Source organism: Salmo salar, chromosome ssa01 (assembly GCF_905237065.1).
Source record: "Salmo salar chromosome ssa01, Ssal_v3.1, whole genome shotgun sequence".
In the NCBI taxonomy this organism is placed as follows: Eukaryota; Metazoa; Chordata; class Actinopteri; order Salmoniformes; family Salmonidae; genus Salmo; species Salmo salar.
The window spans coordinates 81,386,864-81,410,095 of NC_059442.1; the positions used below are offsets into that span (position 1 = coordinate 81,386,864).

The 23,232-nt window shown below is 45.7% G+C and overlaps 1 protein-coding gene across 3 annotated transcripts in view; it reads right to left on the minus strand.

Moving 5' to 3' along the window:
- LOC106612187 (caskin-2) overlaps positions 1-22,685 on the minus strand; it is an 88,719-nt gene extending 66,034 nt beyond the window's left edge. Inside the window, exons 1-2 of one of the 3 annotated variants that reach the window (XM_014213141.2) lie at positions 22,313-22,685; positions 15,025-15,599 (exon numbers count right to left, since the gene is read on the minus strand). In XM_014213141.2, the coding sequence (XP_014068616.1) occupies positions 15,025-15,118 (94 nt within the window). In that variant the 5' untranslated portion in view covers positions 15,119-15,599; positions 22,313-22,685. The remainder of the gene's footprint in view (positions 1-15,024; positions 15,600-22,312) is intronic. The other 2 variants (XM_014213164.2, XM_014213154.2) reach the window with 2 other exon arrangements.
- Between the last annotated feature and the right edge of the window lie 547 nt (positions 22,686-23,232).

Here is a 23,232-nt window from a genome sequence, read left to right on the forward strand (position 1 = left end):
CAGGCGCAGGAGAGCAGAGATGAGTGTACAAAGCACTTTACTGAGGCAATATTTGAACAGAACGCAACCGCGTCACAAAAAACAAACGCCCAAAGAACAAGTGAGGCAGCACAAAGTACAATAACAAAGTACAAAGTACCAGCTGCCACAAAGCACGGGTGTAAAACAAAACCCAGCGCAAACCAGCCGGAAGCGTGCCAACCTGACAACAAACAATACCCCACACAGACATGGAGGGAACAGAGGGTTAAATACACATAGTAATTATGAGGAGATGTAAACCATGTGTGCAGGAAAACAAGACAAAACAAATGGAAAATGAAAGGTGGAGCGGCGATGGCTAGAAGACCAGTGACGTCGACTGCCGAACGCCGCCCGAACAAGGAGAGGGACCGACTTCGGCGGAAGTCATGACAACTTCCGACCCACTGGGAATATGATGAAAGAAATAAAAGCTGAAATAAATCATTCTCTCTACTATTATGCTGACATTTCACATTCTTAAAATAAAGTGGTGATCCTAACTGACCATAGACAGGGAAGTTTTACAAGGATTAAATGTCAGGAATTGTGAAAAACTGAGTTTAAATGTATTTGGCTAAGGTGTATGTAAACTTCCGACTTCAACTGTATTTATTATTTTTAGTCACTTTAACTCTACCTACATGTACATATTACCTCAATTACTTCGACTAACCTGTACCACCGCACATTGACTCGGTACCGGTACCCCCTGTATATAGCCTCGTTATTGTTATTTTATTGTGTTACTTTTTTTCAACTTTAGTTTATGTCGTAAATATGTTCTTAACTCTTATTTTACTTAAAACTGCATTGTTGGTTAAGGGCTTATAAGTAAACATTTCTCGGTAAGGTCTACACCTGTTGTATTCGGCACATGTGACCATTTGTCACGTCCTGACCAGCAGATGGAGCTATTGTATTAGTTTTGGGGTCAGAACGTGGCAGTTTTGTGTGTGAATGTTTGTGTTGGTGATTGGGACTTCCAATTGAAGGCAGGTGTGTTGAGTTGCCTTTGATTGGAAGTCCTATATAGGTGTGTGTGTTTTTCTTTGGGGTTGTGGGTAGTTGTTTTTGCACTGCGTTTGTATAGCCTGTAAAACTGTTGCCATCTTTATTGTTTTGTCAGTGAATACTTTACTCTTTTGAAATTAAAACCATGAGTATCCACATACCCGCTGTGCCTTGGTCTTCTCTCCATGACAACTTCTGTGACAGAACTACCCACCACCAAAGGACCAAGCAGCGGAGAAGAGGACAGAGGCAAGTGAAGGAGGAAAGTTGGAAGCAGCGCGCTTGGGAGGTGATGGATTCCTGGTCGCTGGAAATACTGGAGGAGAGGATTGACTGGACATGGGAGCAATTGCGGGTGCACTGCGACAACCTGCCTGGGAGGCAGGTAGAGCCCGAGAGGCAGCCCCAATATTTTTTTTTGGGGGGGCACAAGGGCTGTTTGGCGGGGCGAGATGGGAGACCCAGGCCAGCTCCCCGTACCCTTTTTGGAAGAAAACACACTGGACAGGTCCCGTGCTTTGGGGTAGGTGCTGTGGTGAGGCCTGGCATTTTCAGGCCTGTAAGCGCAGTACCAGCGCCCCGCATGTGCCAGGGGAGTGTGAGCATCGAGCCTGAAGGGGTGATGCCAACCCTGCGCTCAAGACCGCCAGTGCGCCTCTACGGTCCGGTGTTTCCCGCTAAACGCACTAGCATTGAGGTGCGTGTCTCCAGGCTGGCACGTCCAGTACCAGCCCCACGCATCAGGAGTCTAGTGCGTCAGCCCAGCCTCGCCAGTCAACAGTTACCAGAGCTGCCCGCCAGTCAAGAGTCACCAGAACTGCCCGCCAGTCGTAAGTCACCAGAGCTGCCCGCCAGTCGTAAGTCGCCAGAGCTGCCCGCCAGTCAGGAGTCGCCAGAGCTGCCCGCCAGTCAAGAGTCACCAGAGCTGCCCGCCAGTCAAGAGTCACCAGAGCAGCCCGCCAGTCGTAAGTCGCCAGAGCCGCCCGCCAGTCGTAAGTCGCCAGAGCCGCCCGCTAGTCAGGAGCCGCCAGAGTGGCCCGTCTGCCCGGAGATGCCAGAGTGGCCCGTCTGCCCGGAGCCGCCAGGGTGGCCCGACTGCCCGGAGCCGCCAGGGTGGCCCGACTGCCCGGAGCCGCCAGGGTGGCCCGACTGCCCGGAGCCGCCAGGGTGGCCCGACTGCCCGGAGCCGCCAGGGTGGCCCGACTGCCCGGAGCCGCCAGGGTGGCCCGACTGCCCGGAGCCGCCAGGGTGGCCCGACTGCCCGGAGCCGCCAGGGTGGCCCGACTGCCCGGGACTGCCAGAGTGGCCCGACTGCCCGGGTCTGCCAGAGTGGCCCGACTGCCCGGATCTGCCAGAGGTGCCCGCCTGCTCGGATCTGCCAGGGTGCCCTGCCTGTCCTCCGGCCCAGCCCGACTGGCCCGCCTGTCCTCCGGCCCAGCCCGAGTGGCCCGCCTGTCCTCCGGCCCAGCCCGAGTGGCCCGCCTGTCCTCCGGCCCAGCCCGAGTGGCCCGTCTGCCCGGCGCAGCTATCGGCGCCACCAAAGTGGGCGACGCCGAAGGTGGAGCGAGGTCCACGTCCTGCACCTGAGCCACCTCCAGGATAGGTGGGTTGGGGAGGGAGGGTGTAGCACAGTGCTGTCGGTGACGGCAGCCACCCTCCCTTCCCTCCCTTATTGTTTAGGGGTTATTGTTTAATGGGTTTTTGTTGGGGATTTTTTTTTGTGTGTTTTCTGTTGGTAGGTGCATTCCCTTGAAGGGGGGGGGGGGTACTGTCACGTCCTGACCAGCAGATGGAGCTATTGTATTAGTTTTGGGGTCAGAACGTGGCACTTTTGTGTGTGTGAATGTTTGTGTTGGTGATTGGGACTTCCAATTGAAGGCAGGTGTGTTGAGTTGCCTTTGATTGGAAGTCCTATATAGGTGTGTGTGTTTTTATTTGGGGTTGTGGGTAGTTGTTTTTGCACTGCGTTTGTATAGCCTGTAAAACTGTTGCTGTTGACATCTTTATTGTTTTGTCAGTGAATACTTTACTCTTTTGAAATTAAAACCATGAGTATCCACATACCCGCTGCGCCTTGGTCTTCTCTTCATGACAACTTCTGTGACACCATTAACATTTTATTTTATTTTGATGTGGTTTAAGCATTGTTGTGGACTTAGAACATCCAATTTCTTGGTTTTTCTATATTAAAAAAAATGTGAACGAAAACTTTTAAAATAAGAAGACGGGGAAAAACAGACACCTGGAGAAAAAAACCCTGGAGAAAACGGAACTTGGGAAAAAAACGGAATCTCAGCCCCCTCTCCTTTACTAAGGTAAAGTAGCCTAATTATACAGTATGTCTAATCTGAGAAGAGCCCTGAGTGGATTCCCATCAATGCCTGACTTCACTGTACATGATGTGTGTACTGTACTAGGTCTACCACAGAGATAAAACCATCCATCGCCCCCTTTGGAAATGACTGAGGGAATAAGCAAAAGTGTGTCGCCCCCGCAATATGTTACTCAGCACAACTATGCAGAACGCCATTTTGTGTAGCTAATTGCACTCTCGCGTTACGTACTTGTGAAGGGTATAAATTTGGCTTCAGTCAGACTCCCAATGTTTCTCATCCTTTATCAGAACAAGACAAGAGATTTTGCCTTTTAAACGTTTAGCCTTTTAGAGGTTTAGCCTTTTAAAACATCTAAAACTGGAAACAGATGACGGCGCTTTAATAACCTCCGTCTCAATATCTAACATCAAGTCTGAGTAACAGAAGAATCAGAGGGCATAGCAGATCAAAGCAGCAGCTCTTCTACAACAACAAAAGCAGCATCCTGCTGATTCTCATTAAAATGACTGATACAGCCCTATTCCCTAAGGAGCACACATGCACACGTATCAGTCTTATCAAAGCTATTTTGTCAGACAATAACATAAACCTAGTCCATCCATACATGCATAAACAATACCAAAATCCCTGTATACCACGCTTACAGACAAGGTTTTGGCTTTGTCTTTCCCCAGCCGTATCGGGCAGACAAATCATGAAAACAGTTCTAGGGCAAGTACAGATAGGGGCTACAGAAATTGGTGACTTAGTTTTTGGCATACAATATGACTGAGTGCTAGTCAGATACTGGAGAGAGAACAAAGAGAAGAAGAGAGAGAAAGAGAGAAACTTAATGAAGAGAGAGAGAGAGAAGAGAGACTAACCTAATGAAGAGAGAGAGAGAAAAGAGAGACTAACCTAATGAAGAGAGAGAGAGAAAAGAGAGACTAACCTAATGAAGAGAGAGAGAGAAAAGAGAGACTAACCTAATGAAGAGAGAGAGAGAAAAGAGAGACTAACCTAATGAAGAGAGAGAGAGAAAAGAGAGACTAACCTAATGAAGAGAGAGAGAGAAAAGAGAGACTAACCTAATGAAGAGAGAGAGAGAAAAGAGAGACTAACCTAATGAAGAGAGAGAGAGAAAAGAGAGACTAACCTAATGAAGAGAGAGAGAAAAGAGAGACTAACCTAATGAAGAGAGAGAGAGAGAAGAGAGACTAACCTAATGAAGAGAGAGAGAGAAAAGAGAGACTAACCTAATGAAGAGAGAGAGAGAAAAGAGAGCCTAACCTAATGAAGAGAGAGAGAGAAAAGAGAGCCTAACCTAATGAAGAGAGAGAGAGAAAAGAGAGCCTAACCTAATGAAGAGAGGGAGAGAAAAGAGAGACTAACCTAATGAAGAGAGAGAGAAAAGAGAGACTAACCTAATGAAGAGAGAGAGAGAGAAGAGAGACTAACCTAATGAAGAGAGAGAGAGAAAAGAGAGACTAACCTCATGAAGAGAGAGAGAGAAAAGAGAGACTAACCTCATGAAGAGAGAGAGAGAAAAGAGAGACTAACCTCATGAAGAGAGAGAGAGAAAAGAGAGACTAACCTAATGAAGAGAGAGAGAGAAAAGAGAGACTAACCTAATGAAGAGAGAGAGAGAAAAGAGAGACTAACCTAATGAAGAGAGAGAGAGAAAAGAGAGACTAACCTAATGAAGAGAGAGAGAGAAAAGAGAGACTAACCTAATGAAGAGAGAGAGAGAAAAGAGAGACTAACCTAATGAAGAGAGAGAGAGAAAAGAGAGACTAACCTAATGAAGAGAGAGAGAGAGAAGAGAGACTAACCTAATGAAGAGAGAGAGAGAGAAGAGAGACTAACCTAATGAAGAGAGAGAGAGAGAAGAGAGACTAACCTAATGAAGAGAGAGAGAGAGAAGAGAGACTAACCTAATGAAGAGAGAGAGAGAAAAGAGAGACTAACCTAATGAAGAGAGAGAGAGAAAAGAGAGACTAACCTAATGAAGAGAGAGAGAGAAAAGAGAGACTAACCTAATGAAGAGAGAGAGAGAAAAGAGAGACTAACCTAATGAAGAGAGAGAGAGAAAAGAGAGACTAACCTAATGAAGAGAGAGAGAGAAAAGAGAGACTAACCTAATGAAGAGAGAGAGAGAAAAGAGAGACTAACCTAATGAAGAGAGAGAGAGAAAAGAGAGACTAACCTAATGAAGAGAGAGAGAGAAGAGAGCCTAACCTAATGAAGAGAGGGAGAGAAAAGAGAGACTAACCTAATGAAGAGAGGGAGAGAAAAGAGAGACTAACCTAATGAAGAGAGAGAGAAAAGAGAGACTAACCTAATGAAGAGAGAGAGAGAGAAGAGAGACTAACCTAATGAAGAGAGAGAGAGAAAAGAGAGACTAACCTAATGAAGAGAGAGAGAGAAAAGAGAGACTAACCTAATGAAGAGAGAGAGAGAAAAGAGAGACTAACCTAATGAAGAGAGAGAGAGAAAAGAGAGACTAACCTAATGAAGAGAGAGAGAGAAAAGAGAGACTAACCTAATGAAGAGAGAGAGAAAAGAGAGACTAACCTAATGAAGAGAGAGAGAGAGAAGAGAGACTAACCTAATGAAGAGAGAGAGAGAGAAGAGAGACTAACCTAATGAAGAGAGAGAGAGAGAAGAGAGACTAACCTAATGAAGAGAGAGAGAGAAAAGAGAGACTAACCTAATGAAGAGAGAGAGAGAAAAGAGAGCCTAACCTAATGAAGAGAGAGAGAGAGAAGAGAGACTAACCTAATGAAGAGAGAGAGAGAAAAGAGAGCCTAACCTAATGAAGAGAGGGAGAGAAAAGAGAGACTAACCTAATGAAGAGAGAGAGAGAAAAGAGAGACTAACCTAATGAAGAGAGAGAGAAAAGAGAGACTAACCTAATGAAGAGAGAGAGAAAAGAGAGACTAACCTAATGAAGAGAGAGAGAAAAGAGAGACTAACCTAATGAAGAGAGAGAGAGAGAAGAGAGACTAACCTAATGAAGAGAGAGAGAGAAAAGAGAGCCTAACCTAATGAAGAGAGAGAGAGAGAAGAGAGCCTAACCTAATGAAGAGAGAGAGAGAGAAGAGAGACTAACCTAATGAAGAGAGAGAAAATAGACTAGAAGGGTAAATACGCTGCCTGGAGGCAAGGTGCTGTGAGTTTCCTGGCATATACTTTCTGAATGATACATCTCTACTGTCTGATTAAATATAAGATTCTTATATATGTATATGAGAGAGAAAGATAGAGATAGAGAGACTAAAGAAGGTTAAGAGAAGATAGGGAAGACCGAATGGATGAATCCACTGCTTGCATGCTAGCTACTGTAAGTAATAAAATAACAGTTATGCTGGATTAAGTGACGTGATCACACACACTTAACCCCTTCAGTTAAATTCCTCGGCAATCCCAGACAAGCTCCTCCATCTGTCCCGGGAAGAAAGGGGTCAGGATTAAAGTGTGTGTGTGTGTGTGTGTGTGTGTGTGTGCTGTACTGTACTAGCATGTTCGGCTGACATGTAGACAATGAGTCGACAACCTCAATTATATCTTTAGCCCAGTTAGCTAACAAGCTGACTACTGTTAGCTAATAATACGATAACTACTGTCAGCTAATGACAAACTGACTACTGTTAGCTAATAATAAGATAACTACTGTTAGCTAATAATAAGATAACTACTGTTCGCTAATAATAAGATAACTACTGTTCGCTAATAATAAGATAACTACTGTCAGCTAATGACAAGCTGACTGTCAGCTAATAATAAGATAACTACTGTCAGCTAATAATAAGATAACTACTGTCAGCTAATAATAAGATAACAACTGTCAGCTAATAATAAGATAACTACTGTCAGCTAATAATAAGATAACTACTGTCAGCTAATAATAAGATAACTACTGTCAGCTAATAATAAGATAACTACTGTCAGCTAATAATAAGATAACTACTGTTCGCTAATAATAAGATAACTACTGTCAGCTAATGACAAGCTGACTGTCAGCTAATAATAAGATAACTACTGTCAGCTAATAATAAGATAACTACTGTCAGCTAATAATAAGATAACAACTGTCAGCTAATAATAAGATAACTACTGTCAGCTAATAATAAGATAACTACTGTCAGCTAATAATAAGATAACTACTGTCAGCTAATAATAAGATAACTACTGTCAGCTAATAATAAGATAACTACTGTTCGCTAATAATAAGATAACTACTGTTCGCTAATAATAAGATAACTACTGTTCGCTAATAAGATAACTACTGTTCGCTAATAACAAGCTGACTACTGTCAGCTAATAACAAGCTGACTACTGTCAGCTAATAATAAGATAACTACTGTTCGCTAATAATAAGATAACTACTGTTCGCTAATAATAAGATAACTACTGTTCGCTAATAGGGTACTCTAGTTGGCGACCCATAGCTTCATACTGTAGGATCAATGGAACAGTGGTATTAGTGGAACACACACACACCACACACACCCCTCTGTCCAGTAATCTCACCCTGAGCCATCTGGGATATCCCTGATTTGAGCAGAGGAATGAGGGAGCGAAGGAGGGAGGAGGTAAAGATGAAGAGAGGGAGCTAGAGAACTAGCAGATGTTAAAAAGAACAGGATGGTTTGTAAAGGAGCGTGAGCTTTAACATGTGGGGTTATGTTGCATAAGAATGTGCAGGTGAAGGACTGTGTTGTGAAGTTTTGTTTTTCAGATTTAAAATTCACCTCTGTTCTGCATGAAACTTCAGTCATTTGTATAGATGTAGTGAGAGACTACTAGGGTTATATAGCACGAACACCAGCATGTGTCTAGAAGACAATAGAAATGGTAATAATGAGGAGCTATACTAACAATAGTCTTCCTTTAAGGAGGAGTGTTAGGGCAATGGGCGAACAGCACCCATGAGGGGCAAGAACCTCCCACAGCCATATAATTCAAGCTGTCACTGGGGGCATGTAAGTTCAAATCAAATTAAATTGTATTTGTCACATGCACTGAATACAACTGGTGTAGACTTTAGTGTGAAATGCTTGCTTACGAGCCTTTCCCAACGATGCAGAGTTAAAAAATATGAAATAGTAACACAAGAGGAATAAAATAGAATGCACAAGAATGGAGCTACACTATATACACAAAAGTATGTGGACATCCCTTCAAATTAGTGGTTTCGGCTATTTCAGTCGCACACGTTGTTGAAAGGTGCATAAAATCGAGCACACAGCCATGCAATATCCATAGACAAACATTGGCAGCAGAATGGCCTTACTGAAGAGCTCAGTGACTTTCAACGTGGCATCATCATAGGACCTTTCCAACAAGTTAGTTTGTAAAATTTCTGCCCTGCTAGAGCTGCCCCGGTCAACTGTAAGTGCTGTTATTGTGAAGTGAAAACGTCTAGGACAGGGATCATCAACTAGATTTATCCGTGGGACGATTTTTTGTTGAGCGGATGTTTGGGAGGCCGGAACATAATTACAAATAATCTGTAGAATGCAAATTGACCACAAGAAGCCCAAACAGATATAATGTTTGACGAAAACATAATCATTTCAAACCTTGATTACATTTGTATATAACCACTTGTCATATACCACTATTATGCATGGGAATACTTGGGAATATATTTCTTAAATTAAAATTACTTGGAGCTGATTTCCTGGTGTTTTTACAGTCTTTTATGTCCAACAATTAAAATGTATTAAAACATATTATTATAAAAAGATTTGCTCAGAAATCTTAGGGGGCCAAATAAAACCACCCGTAGTTCAGGAACCCTGGTCTAGGAGAAAAAACGGCTCAGCCGCGAAGTGGTAGGCAACACCAGCTCACAGAACGGGACCGCCGAAGAGTGCTGACCTCAAACCTATCGAACACCTTTGAGATAAATTGGAATGCCGACAGTGAGTCAGGCCTAATCGGACAACATCAGTGCCCGACCTCAATAACACTCATGGCTGAATGGAGGCAAGTCCCTGCAGCAATGTTCCAACTTCTAGTGGAAAGCCTTCCCAGAAGAGTGGAGGCTGTTATAGTAGCAAAGGGGGGACCAACTCCATATTAATGCCCATGATTTTGGAATGAGATGTTCGACGAGCAGGTGTCCACATACTTTTGTTCATGTAGTGTATATACAGGGAGTACCAGATCAATCTGCAGAGGTTCAAGGTATTTGAGGTAGATAGGTACATGAAGGCAGGGTAAAGTGACTAGACAACAGGATAGATAATAATAAGAGTAGAATTAAAAACAGTAGCAGCAGCAAATGATGACTGTAATAGTGTGTGTAATGTGTATGTATGTCTGTTTGTGCTGTGTCAGTCTGCTTGTGTGTGTTAAGTGTGTGTGGGCATGTGTGTGAATCTTGTGTAGGTTTTGTGTGGGAGTGTCAATGTAGTGTATATGAGTGAGTGTGTATATACTGTATAGTCTAGTGAGTGTGTATATACTGTATAGTCTAGTGAGTGTGTATATACTGTATAGTCTAGTGAGTGTGTATATACTGTATAGTCTAGTGAGTGTGTATATACTGTATAGTCTAGTGAGTGTGTATATACTGTATAGTCTAGTGAGTGTGCGTATACTGTATAGTCTAGTGAGTGTGCGTAGGGTCAGTGCAGATAGTTTGGGTCCATAAATGGACTATTTAGCAGTCTTGTGGCTTGGGGTAGAAGCTGTCTTGGAGCCTGTTGGTCCGAGAGCCGATGCTCCAGTACAGTTTGCCGGACCGTAGTAGAGTAAACATTCTATGGCTTGGGTGGATTTTTTCAGGTCTTCCTCTAACACCGCCTGATATAGAGGTCCTGGATGGCAGGGAGCTCGGCCCTAGTGATGTACTGGGCTGTCCGCGCCACCCTCTGTAGCGCTTTGCGGTCAAGGGCGGTGCATTTACCATACCAAGCAGTGATGCAGCAAGTCATGTTGCTCTCGGTGGTGCAGCTGTATAACTTTTTGAGAATCCGAGGGCCCATGCTAAATCTCTTCAGCGTCCTGATGGGGAATAGGCGCTGCCATGCCCTCTTCACGATTGTGTGGGCGTGTGTGGACCACCTTTGTTTTTAAACTGCTGCTACTCACTGTTTATTATCTATGCACACTTTACCCCTACCTACATGTACAAATTACCTAGACTAACATGTACCCCCGCACATTGACTCGGTACCAGTACCTCCTGTATATAGCCTCATTATTGTTATTTTATTGTGTTCATATTCTTTTTACTTTATTTAGTAAATATTTTTGTAAGTATTTTCTTAAAACGGCATTGTTGGTTAAGGGCTTGTAAGTAAGTGTTTCACGGTAAGGTCTACACCTATTTAGCGCATGTGACAAATACAATTAAGTACTTAGTGATGTGGACGCCAAGGAACTTGAAGCGCTCGTCCTTCTCCACAACAGCTCTGTCGATGTGGTTGGGGGCGTGCTCTCCACTCTTTCTCCTATAGTCCACTATCAGCTTACTGAATAAAATAGTTCACCTTGAGTATGTCTATCGCCATGATGAATCGGCCACCTCCACAAAAATTTTGTGCCTGCATTTTTGGACCTTCTTTGGGTCAATAATAGCGGGTCTTAGTGGACGGCTAGACTAGGGTAGAGTACCAAATGACACCCTATCCCCTACATAGTACACTATCCTATGGGCCCTGGTCAAAAGTGGTGCCCTATGTAGCTCTGATCAAACGTTGTGCACTATGTAGGGAATAGGGTGTCATTTGGGATGTAGCCTGGGCTAGTCTAGGAGAGGACAGAGAGACAGGACCTGTCAGCAGATGGTCAGTCAGACTCAGGATAAAGCCAGACCTCAGCTCCCCATCAATCAGCTCTCTGACCACTGGGCTGCATCCAAAATGGCAACCTATTCCCTATTTAGTGCACACCTTTTTACTAGAGCCCTATGGGCTCTCAATAGGACACGGGTCAAAAGTAGTGCACTATATAGGAAATAAGGTGACAGACAGACGGACAGACAAACACACACACACACACACAGAGAGAGCTTTTACAGCTCCACATAATCAATAGGCATACTATTCAACTTCATTGACACCTAGCCAGGGCTATACCAGCCAGTGTAGACCAGAGCATCTGGGATTCTGTCATTCTTACAGGTCTCCTGCGGTGATGAACGACTGTTTGCATTGACCACACCCTTAACCCCTCCACTAGGGTCAATGGTGATGACATGGTGTATGTGTGTGCGTCAAATCAAATATTATTTTGTCACATGCACCAAACACAATGGGTGAAGACTTTTCTGTGAAATGCTTGCTTATGAGCCCTTCCCAACAATGCAGAGTTAAAACAAATATATAAAATAACTACTAACACAAGAGGAATAATATACACAAGAATGGAGTTATATACAAGGCGTACCAGTATCAGATCTCTGTGGAGCTATTTACAGGGAGTACCAGATCACTGTGGAGCTATATACAGGGAGTACCAGTACCAGATCACTGTGGAGCTATATATAGGGAGTACCAGTACCAGATCACTGTGGAGCTATATAGAGGGAGTACAGTACCAGATCACTGTGGAGCTATTTACAGGGAGTACCAGTACCAGATCACTGTGGAGCAATATACAGGAAGTACCAGTACCAGATCACTGTGGAGCTATACACAGGAAGTACTAGTAACAGATCACTGTGGAGCTATACACAGGAAGTACCAGATCACTGTGGAGCAATATACAGGAAGTACCAGATCACTGCGGCGCTATATACAGGAAGTACCAGATCACCGTGGAGCTATATAGAGGGAGTACAGTACCAGATCACTGTGGAGCTATTTACAGGGAGTACCAGTACCAGATCACTGTGGAGCAATATACAGGAAGTACCAGATCACTGCGGCGCTATATACAGGAAGTACCAGTACCAGATCACTGTGGAGCTATATACGCTGATGGGGATATTTAAGACCAACCAAAAGCTGGTTTTAGCATCAGCTGTTGGTTATGGCATGAATTTTGACAGCTGAAACACAGCCTATCCAGCTGTGACACACACTGCCAATATGCGCATGGAACAAGAGCATTCTATTTTGCTTTTTATGCCTGTATACGTCGTATTTAGAAACATTTTATTACAACCAAACTTATTAATGATTCACCGTCCTGGTTTTATGGTGCCAACTCTGTGGTGCGCATGCAATGCAACTCCTGGAGATGTGTGAATACGATTTGATTTGTAAGATCCGATTATGTTCATAAAATATATTTGGGAGCAGTATACAGACTTCTCCCTTTTTCTTTATATTGGATCTATATTGGATCCAGCTACTGTGAAAAGTTTGGATGTCCTGTACATACAACCCTCCATAGTCTGCTCTGTTTTAATGTTACATACCCACAGGGAGAAACTATGGTGCCTGTAAGTGTATTTAGCCATAGCCTATTTAAAACAAGTTGTTTATTTTTGTTTAGAATTTGATTAGCATTATTCGTTCTCTTTTTAGGCCTTATCAATAATGAATTTAATCTTGCTTATTGACAATGTTTGGCATGTCCATGGTCAGCCATAATGTAATTTACAGTAGGCCTAGCCCCTATATCTGTGTGAATGCTATTGAAGCCATGCAATTACTTAGAACAATGTGGACTGCAAAATGGGTTCAAGTTAATGTATTTAGCAAAGCTAGGATAGCTCTACATTTTGTTATTTCATTTCGGTAAGCCAAACTATAAACGGACTAACATTGGAATTGGAGTTGATTCCAAGGCAATACATAAAAGACTGGAAATACACAACTTGAAGCAACCATATATTTAGCCATGGAGCACGTTCTGATTGGCCAGTGGGGGGCCAAGCCTCGACACACCCACAACTTGTTTGTTCATGAAAACCCAGCCCTTTCACGCCAATAATTGTAGTTGTGAAAATAGCAAAAATATTTCTGGACACACCCCTGAACCTATAGCGCTAACGCCTGCGCTTAGATTTACCATTGCATTAGGTTGTTAAAATAGAGCCCTTCAAATGTTAAATCTTATCGTCCTGAGATACTAAACTACTCGTTTACAAATGGAAAATATTACAGACGGACCATTGCAAAGCATCAGAAAGTAGCCTATTTTTTTCAGTCAGGGTAGAGTACTTACACAAGCATATTCCAAGAGTGAAACTGGCTAATTTCCGGAAAGTTGGTGAAGTGAAATAAATCACACTGCAAATGAATAGTGACGGGGGAAAAATCGAAACAGTTACATATTGGGATATTATTTTGGATGATATACCGTATCGTTTTGACAATATCTCAATATTATTTTTGCGTTAGTTTGCTGTGCCTGCAGTCCAGTATTTTTTCTTCATGGCTTGTTCACCATATACTTTTTAAAAGGTAGCCAATTTGTTTTCAGCACTTTTATTATCATGAATGATCAACAACAACAAAAATCTCATGGTTTCCTCTTGTCCCTGTGCAGCAGACATATGGTGAGCAATATACTTGGAAAAGTTTGTGGTCATACGCACATCCTTAAAAACATAGGTGCTGGGCTAATAAAGAATACTAGCATAGAAAAAGAAGGCCCACACACTGTTAAAGCTCCCAATTCACTGCTTTATTGACAACGTTTTGGTCTGAAACGGATCTTCGTCAGGTCAAAAAAATATATATATTTGGAACATCGAATTGCAATAAAATCCCAGTATTGAATCGTAACACATATAGAATCGTGACAATCGTAAGAATTGTAATACATATCGTATCTGCACCTAAGTATCATGAAAATGTAATATTGTGAGGTCCCTGGCAATTCCCAGCCCTACAAATTAAGAAATGAATGCAACAACTAGGCCACTAATTTCATTTCCCGAGCATTGAAACATTTAGCCCATGAGTGTTTGACTGTTGAAAGGCATTAGCAGCATGTCATGATGTGTAGGGATAACGCTAACCCCATGAACTACGGACAGGCCCTTGTTCCTCTGACCCTGCCACCAAACAGAGCAGAACAGCAGCCACGATGAAAGCACAGCACAGGCACATAACAGCAACAAAGAGGTTTCAGATTAGATAGATAGAGAGATAGAGAGAAGTTTGACTTTCTCCTGGCCTGGATAAGAAGAATACTGTGATTAGCAACAATGCTATGGTAGGCTAACCTCGCGAGCAGTTTGACAGGAATCTATAGAGATAAGCAACACTGAAGCTCCACACTGTGAGTGTGCATCCCAAATGGCACCCTACTCCCTATATAGTACACTACTTTTGACCAGACACACCCTGAGAAATATTGTACAGTACCAGCATCTGTGTTTTGGAGAGTAGGTGATATTGTTGGGGGTTTGACTACATTTAAATTCAAATTGTCCGACCCCTAGATGGATCATTGGTTGTGGTGGATGGTTCAACATGACACTACTATTTTAAATACAACGTTTTTCTTTTGATATAGATACAGAGAACAATATCACTCAGATAAGGGACAGGCTATCAATGCTTCTGCTTGCTGTACATTGCATCAAGCCAACAGATACACATGCTCTGAACACAAACACAGGCAGACAGGGGCTGCATCAGGAATTGAAAGAGAAAGAAGATGTGTGTGTGTGTGTGTGTGTGTGTGTGTGTGTGTGTGTGTGTGTGTGTGTGTGTGTGTGTGTGTGTGTGTGTGTGTGTGTGTGTGTCTAGGTACTCACTGTTTTTGTTGTATTTAACCTTGGCCAGAAGTTTGTGTGCCAGGAGGATGTCTCCACTCTTCACTGCCACCAGGAAGTCCTGTTCCTTACCCATGACTGACCACCACACCAGTTACCAGAAACCACACACGGTCCTTACGAGGTCAGTTGTCTCAACCGCGTCTAAGTGGTCCTTGGCAGTCGAGGCCTCAACCTTACCTAGTCAGGTGCATGTTGATTCCTTCAGATACACAATGATGATGAACGTACAGAAGAGCGTCACAAAACGGCCAAACCAGCCAGTCTGTCTGCCTGCCTGTGTCAGTCAGATAGGAATCAACCAGAACAGCCAGCAGAGAACATTTTTATCTCCGGGCCTAGGTTAGGCTAGGCATCAACTGGGTGAGATGGTGAGATAGGTGGGGTAGTTGGTTGTTAGAGGCTGTGTTCCTCTGCCTTCTGTTGGTTGCTTGGTTTCCAGAGTGTGTGTTTGTGTATGGGGACTGGTTGTCTGTCCTGATGTAAATCAAATGGAGTCTGCCTGGAATTGTCCTTAGGGCAAGGTGTGTGTCGGGTTCTCAGCTGTTGCCGCCAACCTGAAACAGTAAAACCTACCATTAGAACACACAGACATGTCATCATGAGCTGGGCATTCACTACTATTTAATAAAAGCATTAGCAAAGCATTCAGTGTTATTACAAGTTGTAACTACAACATAATTAAGGATGGGTGGCTCTCTAAAACCAATCTAATGCATTTGTTTTTCTTTCACTCAGGAAGCCTATTCACCATGGAATGTTATCTTAGGATCATTCCATGTCGGAATACTACTCCTTAACTCCTTCCACTTTCCTTCAACTTCTAGGAAGTGTCTTTTTCACTAGGAGCTGTCTGGAACTCTGCCAATTGTCGGGGAAAAAGCTGCAAACTTTTCCCGCCAGAAGTAAACTGGGGGCTCTGTCCCAAATGTCACCCTATTCCCTACATAGTATAAGCCTACTACTTTTGACCAAAGCCCTATGGGCCCTGGTCAAAATTAGTACACTATATAGGGAATAGGGTGACATTTGGGATGCACACTGGAAGGCAGAAGTGACCGCATCTTAATACCATCCCCCGAATTCTACATCACAGGGGACACAGCCAGCAGCACTTACGAGACAAAACATATCCAGCATAAATGTTTTAGGAGAAAAATACATTAGTCTGATTTTTGGATTGTGTACAGCTGCAAGTGAATGAGGCATATCTGAGATCACACACAGAGCTGCAGCCACCCAGATCCAATTAAAATAGGAGTTTTTCTGGGCGAAAACAAAACAGCAATTAAGACGCCCAATGGAGCTGGGAGGCAAAGTGTTGGGCTAAAACACGAAAATATTGTACCGCCATTGTACCTCCAACTGAATGTGTTTTTTTTGTGTCACCTGTGCAAGACTTTGCAAAGAAATGTCCTTCTGAAGCACAATGTTTTCTATTCTACCCTATCCCATTCTATTCAATTATATTAAAATTCCTCCCATTCTTCTGAAAGGTTGTCCTGGGAGGGACTGTTATTGGTGTATCTGTCAAAAGGTGTATTGGAGGCGAAGTCAGGTGCAGGAGAGCAGAGTATAATGAACAGGCGCACTTTTATTATAGTTCCAAAAACGAGAGCACTACATAAATCAAACGCGCTCAAAAAACGGAACATAAAAGCAAAGCGCGTAAACTAACAACACATAACATGAAACAATTACACACAAAACATGATGGGAAACAGGGGGTAGCTAAATACAAGTAGCTAAATTGGGGAAATGAAAACCAGGTGTGTATGGAAACAAGACAAGACAAATGGATATAAGACATGGATATATGAAAAATGGAGTGGCGATGGCTAGAAAGCCGGTGACGTCGATCGCCAAATGCCGCCCGAACAAGGAGAGGAGCCGACTTGGGCGGAAGTCGTGACAGTACCCCCCCTTGACGCGCGGCTCCAGCGCGACACCGGCCTCGAGGACGACCCAGAGGACGAGGCACAGGGCGATCCGGCCGGCGACGATGAAACTCGCGCAGCAGTTCAGGATCCAAAACATCTGCAACTGGAACCCAGCATCTCTCCTCCGGCCCGTACCCCTCCCACTCCACGAGGTACTGAAGGCCCCCCACCTGACGCCTCGAATCCAGGACGGAACGAACGATGTACGCCAGGGCCCCCTTGATGTCCAAGGGGGGGGGCCTTCAGATTCAGATTCCTGGAGCGGACCTGCCACCACCGGCCTGAGGAGAGACACATGGAACGAGGGATTAATATGATAATCAGAGGGAAGCTGTAATCTATAACATACCTCGTTCACCCTCCTCAGGACTTTAAATGGCCCCACAAATCACGGACCCAGCTTCTGGCAGGGCAGGCGGAGGGGCAGGTTACGGGTCGAGAGCCAGACCCGGTCCCCCGGTGTGAACACCGGGGTCTCACTGCGGTGACAGTCCGAGCTGGCTTTCTGGTGACGCGCGGCTCGCTGGAGATGGACACGGGCGGCCTCCCATGTCTCCTCCGCGCGTCTAAACCATTCGTCCACCGCAGGAGTCTCGGTCTGACCCTGATGCCACGGTGCCAGAACCGGCTGGTACCCCAATACGCACTGAAAGGGGGAGAGGTTAGTGGAGGACTGGCGAAGCGAGTTCTGTGCCATCTCGGCCCAGGGCACAAACGCTGCCCACTCCCCCGGCCGGTCCTGGCAATAGGACCGCAGAAACCTGCCCACATCCTGGTTGACTCTCTCTACCTGGGGTGAAAACCTGAGGTAAGGCTAAGCGAGACCCCCAGACGTTCCATGAACGCCTTCCAAACTCTCGATGTGAACTGGGGACCCCGATCCGACACTATATACTCAGGCACCCCGTAGTGCCGGAAGACGTGTGTAAACAGGGCCTCCGCAGTCTGTAGGGCCGTAGGGAGACCAGGCAGAGGGAGGAGACAACAGGACTTGGAAAAATGATCCACAACGACCAGGATCGTGGTATTTCCCTGTGAGGGAGGAAGATCCGTTACGAAATCCACTGACAGATGTGACCAAGGTCGTTGTGGAACGGGTAAGGGATGTAACTTACCTCTGGGCAGTGTCTCGAAGCCTTACACTGGGCACACACCGAGCAGGAGGAAACATAAACCCTCATGTCCTTAGCCAAAGTGGGCCACCATTACTTCCCAGTCAGACAGCGCACTGTCCGACCGATCCCCAGATGACCAGAGGAGGGAGACGTGTGGGCCCAAGAGATCAACTGGTCACGGACAGCAGATGGAACGTACATACGCCCAACGGGACACTGGAGGGGAGATGGCTCTGTACGCAACGCCTGCTCAATGTCCGCATCCAGAACCCACACGACAGGCGCTACCAGGCAGGAGGCCGGGAGTATGGGAGTCTGATCCATGGGCCGCTCCTCTGTGTCATACAGCCGGGACAGTTCTTATTCTGGGAACCTGGTCTGTAGGATAGGGTAAACACAAAACGGGTGAAGAACATGGCCCACCTTGCCTGACGAGGATTCAGTCTCCTTGCTGCCCGGATGTACTCCAGGTTGCGGTGGTAAGTCCAGATGAGAAAAGGGTGTTTAGCCCCCTCAAGCCAATGTCTCCACACTTTCAACGCTTTAACCACAGCCAACAACTCCCGGTCCCCCACATCATAGTTACGCTCCGCTGGGCTGAGCTTCTTCGAGAAGAAAGCACAGGGGCGGAGTTTCGGTGGCATGCCCGAGCACTGTGAGAGCACGGCTCCTATCCCAGCCTCGGACGCGTCTACCTCCACTATGAATGCCAAAGAGGGATCCGGATGGGCCAGCACTGGAGCCGAAGTAAACAGAGCTCTTAGTTGCCCAAAAGCCCTGTCCGCCTCAGCCGACCACCGCAACCTTACAGGACCCTCCTTCAGCAGTGAGGTAATGGGCGCAGCAACCTGGCCAAAACCCCGGATAAATCTCCGGTAGTAATTGGCAAACCCTAAAAATCGTTGCACCTCCTTTACCATGGTGGGAGTCGGCCAATTACACACGGCTGAAATGCAGTCACTCTCCATCTCCATCCCTGAAGTGGAAATGCGATACCCTAGGAAGGAGACGGCCTGCTGAAAGAACAGGCATTTCTCAGCCTTGACGTACAGGTCATGCTCTAACAGTCGTCCAACTACCTTGCACACCAAGGACACATGCTCGGCGCGTGTGTCCTTGGCATTCATCAACCCGTACGGCATGACTAAGTACTCATAATGCCCTGTGGTGGTACTGAACGCTGTCTTCCACTCATCTCCCTCCCGGATACCAGGTTATACGCACTCTTGAGATCCAGTTTCGTGAAGAAGCGCCCCATGCATTGATTCAATCGCCGTGGCGATAAGAGGTAGCGTGTAACTGTACTTCACCGTGATTTGATTGAGACCTCTATAGTCAATGCACGGGCGTAAACCTCCATCATTCTTCTTCACAAAAAAGAAACTCGAGGAGGCGGGTAAAGTAGAGGGCCGAATGTACCCCTGACGCAGGGATTCAGAGACATATGTATCCATAGCCACCGTCTCCGCTTGCGACAGGGGATACACGTGACTCCTGGGAAGCGCAGCGTCTGCCAGGAGATTTATCGGACAATCCCCCCGGCGATGAGGTGGTAATTTAGTCACCTTTTTACAGAAGGCGAGAGCCAAATCGGCATATTCTGGGGGGGATGTGCACGGTGGAGACCTGGTCTGGACCTTCCACCGTGGTAACACCAACGGAAACCCCTACACACCTCCCTGAGCACTCTCGCGACCACCCTGTGAGAGCCCTCTGTTGCCAGGAAATAGTGGGGTTATGCAGAGCCAACCAAGGAAGGCCTAGTACCACAGGAAACGCAGGAGAGTCCATAAGAAAGAGACTGATTCTCTCCTCATGATTACCCTGCATAACCATGGCCAAGGAGATGGTGGCCTCCTTGATTAGCCCGGACGCTAATGGTCGACTATCTAGAGCGTGTACCGGGAAGGGTCTAACTATAGGAAAAATAGGGATCCCTAACCTAATGACTAATGCTCTGTCGATAAAATTCCCAGCTGTGCCTGAATCGACGAGCGCCTTATGCTGGGAATGTGGGGAAAACTCAGGGAAACAAACAGGCACAAATAGTTGATCAACAGAGGACTCTGGATGAGTGTGGTGCAAACTCACCTGGGGTGACGCCAGAGTGCCCTGCCTGTTGCCTCGACTCCCAGAGGAACCAACACGGCACCGACCGGCAGTGTGTCCTCTGCGGCCACAGATGGCGCACGTGATGGCTCCTCCTCCAGTCTCCCTATGAGCAGCCCCTCCTAACTCCATGGGCACCGGAGCGGGGCTGCTGGACGATGGAACCGACAGAGCCCCCTCTGGACGTCCGCGGGTAACCAGCAGGTTATCCAACCGGATGGACAAATCCACCAGTTGGTCGAAGGAAATGGTGGCATCCCTGCAGGCCAGCTCACGTCGGACGTCCTCTCGTAGGCTGCATCGATAGTGGTCGATGAGGGCCCTGTCGTTCCAGCGCGGCCAAGGTCCGGAATTCCAGGGCGAAATCCCCTGTCTCAAATGGAAGAGCCTCTCCCCCGCTGCTCTGCCCTCAGGTGGATAGTCAAAGACGGCCCTGAAGCAACGGGTGAACTCCTCGAAGTGGTCTGGCGCCGTGTCTCCTTCTCTTCACACGGCGTTTTCCCACTCCAGCGCTCTTCCTGTGAGGCAGGAGACGAGGGCGGCCACTCTCTCCCCTCCTGAGGGAGCTGGGTGCACAGTGGCCAGGTAGAGGTCCAGTTGTAACAAGAATCCCTGGCACTGTGCTGCCGTTCCATCATACTCCCTGGGAAGGGAGAGACGCATCCCACTGGAACTCTCTCCGGATGGAGACAACCCCGGTTGTGCTGGTCGAGGCACTGGAGAGACTTCCTGTCTCTCCCAGCGGTCCATGGTCTGGACAACGCGATCCATCATGGCACCAAAATGTTGTAACATGGCCGAATGTTCCTGGACGCGCTCCTCAACTCCTCTAACCGGGGTACCTGCTCCTGCTGACTCCATTGAAGGTGTGTAATTCTGTCAAAAAGTGTATTGGAGGCGAAGTCAGGTGCAGGAGAGCAGAGTATAATGAACAGGCGCACTTTAATTATAGTTCCAAAACGAGAGCAATACATAAATCAAACGCGCTCAAAAAACGTAACATAAAAGTAAAGCGCGTAAACTAACACCACATAACATGAAACAATTACACACAAAACATGATGGGAAACAGAGGGTTAAATAGAAGTAGTTTAATTGTGGAAATGAAAACCAGGTGTGTATGGAAACAAGACAAGACAAATAGATATATGAAAAATGGAGCGGCGATGGCTAGAAAGCCGGTGACGTCGATCGCCGAACGCCGCCCGAACAAGGAAAGGAGCCGACTTCGGCGGAAGTCGTGACAGCGTCTCCCTGTCTACAGCAGGGCTTCTGTTTACCATCAGGTTGTGGGACTAAGTTATCACATATGCTGTCATTGTATAGGCTACACAAGAATAGGCAGTAGACACGGTCAAGTACAATAACAGATCACATCATATTAGCTATGATAATATGGAATGATAGGCGCTACATGTATGTGAAGGGAGGAGGCATCATGTAAGGCAGCAATCATGAATCCATTTTTATTCCAATCAGAAGTTACCCCATACGATTTCTGTTCTGGATCGCTAGTGGCTAGTAATGGCATGCATGTCAATGTGACACAGACTCAGTCACCTTGCCTGCCAGCTAGGACATGACCCTCCTCTTGATTGCCATCAAGCCCAGTACACAGAGTTCAGAGGGTGTCATAACAACATCATACATCATAACAAACTGAGCAGCTGTCCATTGAGGGAGGCACATGACCATTTGTAAACAAACACAGAGCTGCTATAGCTAGAGGGCTTCCCTGTAGTTAGGAAAACAAACTGGTACATTAACGTTAGATCAAATAAATGGAACGGCTGTGGGTCCCCGAGGAGAGGTTTGAAAACCCTGCTACACTTCGAAGGAATAGACTAGAACCCCAATAGAATAGAACCAAATGAACAGAATAGAACAGAACATGATATAAATTATTATATTATAACAACGGTAGATATAGCTAGATAGAAAGTAACAAATTAATAGATCGTCGGACGTTGCTGCTCGCTAGATTTGGGCTAGTTTTTTCGACAAGTTGTATCAAATTTGCTAATTGGTTAGTCCGATTTTGATTTGTGGTCTTCCAAGACCGCTGAATAATAAACAAACGAAGAGGTCAAAGACAGAACATCTTACCAGTATTGTAAATGTGTTCACAGGTTGTCCGGTCCCTGTTGAAAGATTGGAGGAGTGTAGAGTAGTGCTCAGCTAGCGTTTATCAGGTGCTTGGAGCCGAGGCTCAAGGAGCAGACCGCACAGAAGACGTGTGTATGAAGAAGTTATGCTGCTAGCGAAACAATATCCAGACGACTTTCTGATAAGTGGTTGAAAGTCAAACTCTGATTTCATTCAGCTCTTTTCCTAATCCTTGTTTTACTGAAGGTCAATAAAATAATGTCATCCTCGCCAGGCAGTTCGACTGAATCGTGCGCGCTAGGGGACCTGGTCTGACACCTTTTCAATTTAGGCTAATCCCTCTGCGACCTCGAGCGGAACGAGCGACTCCTCAACATTTTGGCTCCGCCTCCACACGCATCAAAACTCTGGGCAAGAACTTCGGAGGGAGACGACTGTATGCTACTGTACCACAGATCTAGGATCGGATTACCTTACTCCCATACTATCCTTAATCACCAGGGGAGTGAAAAGGTATCTGACACTGTATCAGTAGTTAGGCTATATGGATAATTTATTGGAGAGAGAATGAAGTTGTCCAGTAGACAAGACAAGGTCTCTAAAGTCGGTTTACCATATTGTACCGATATGAGCCACTTTACAATTCATACCAAGGCAGACACCTTGGTATGTCTGCCTTTAATGCTTGAGACACGGGTTCGCTTCCCGCTCCGTCAGTTCGCTACAATGGCCGTGGGGTAATCGAAGCGCATAGCCCGGTATGTGTGAGGGAGCTGAGGTTAGTCAATACACTGGGACATGCTTTCCGTTTCAGAGGTGGCAGGGTACTGATCCTCGCTAAATGAGCCACGTTTCCCACCAAATGTGTTAACCCTATTGGTACGATGTGTAGGATTTTTGCCTTTCGGGTTCGCTTCCCA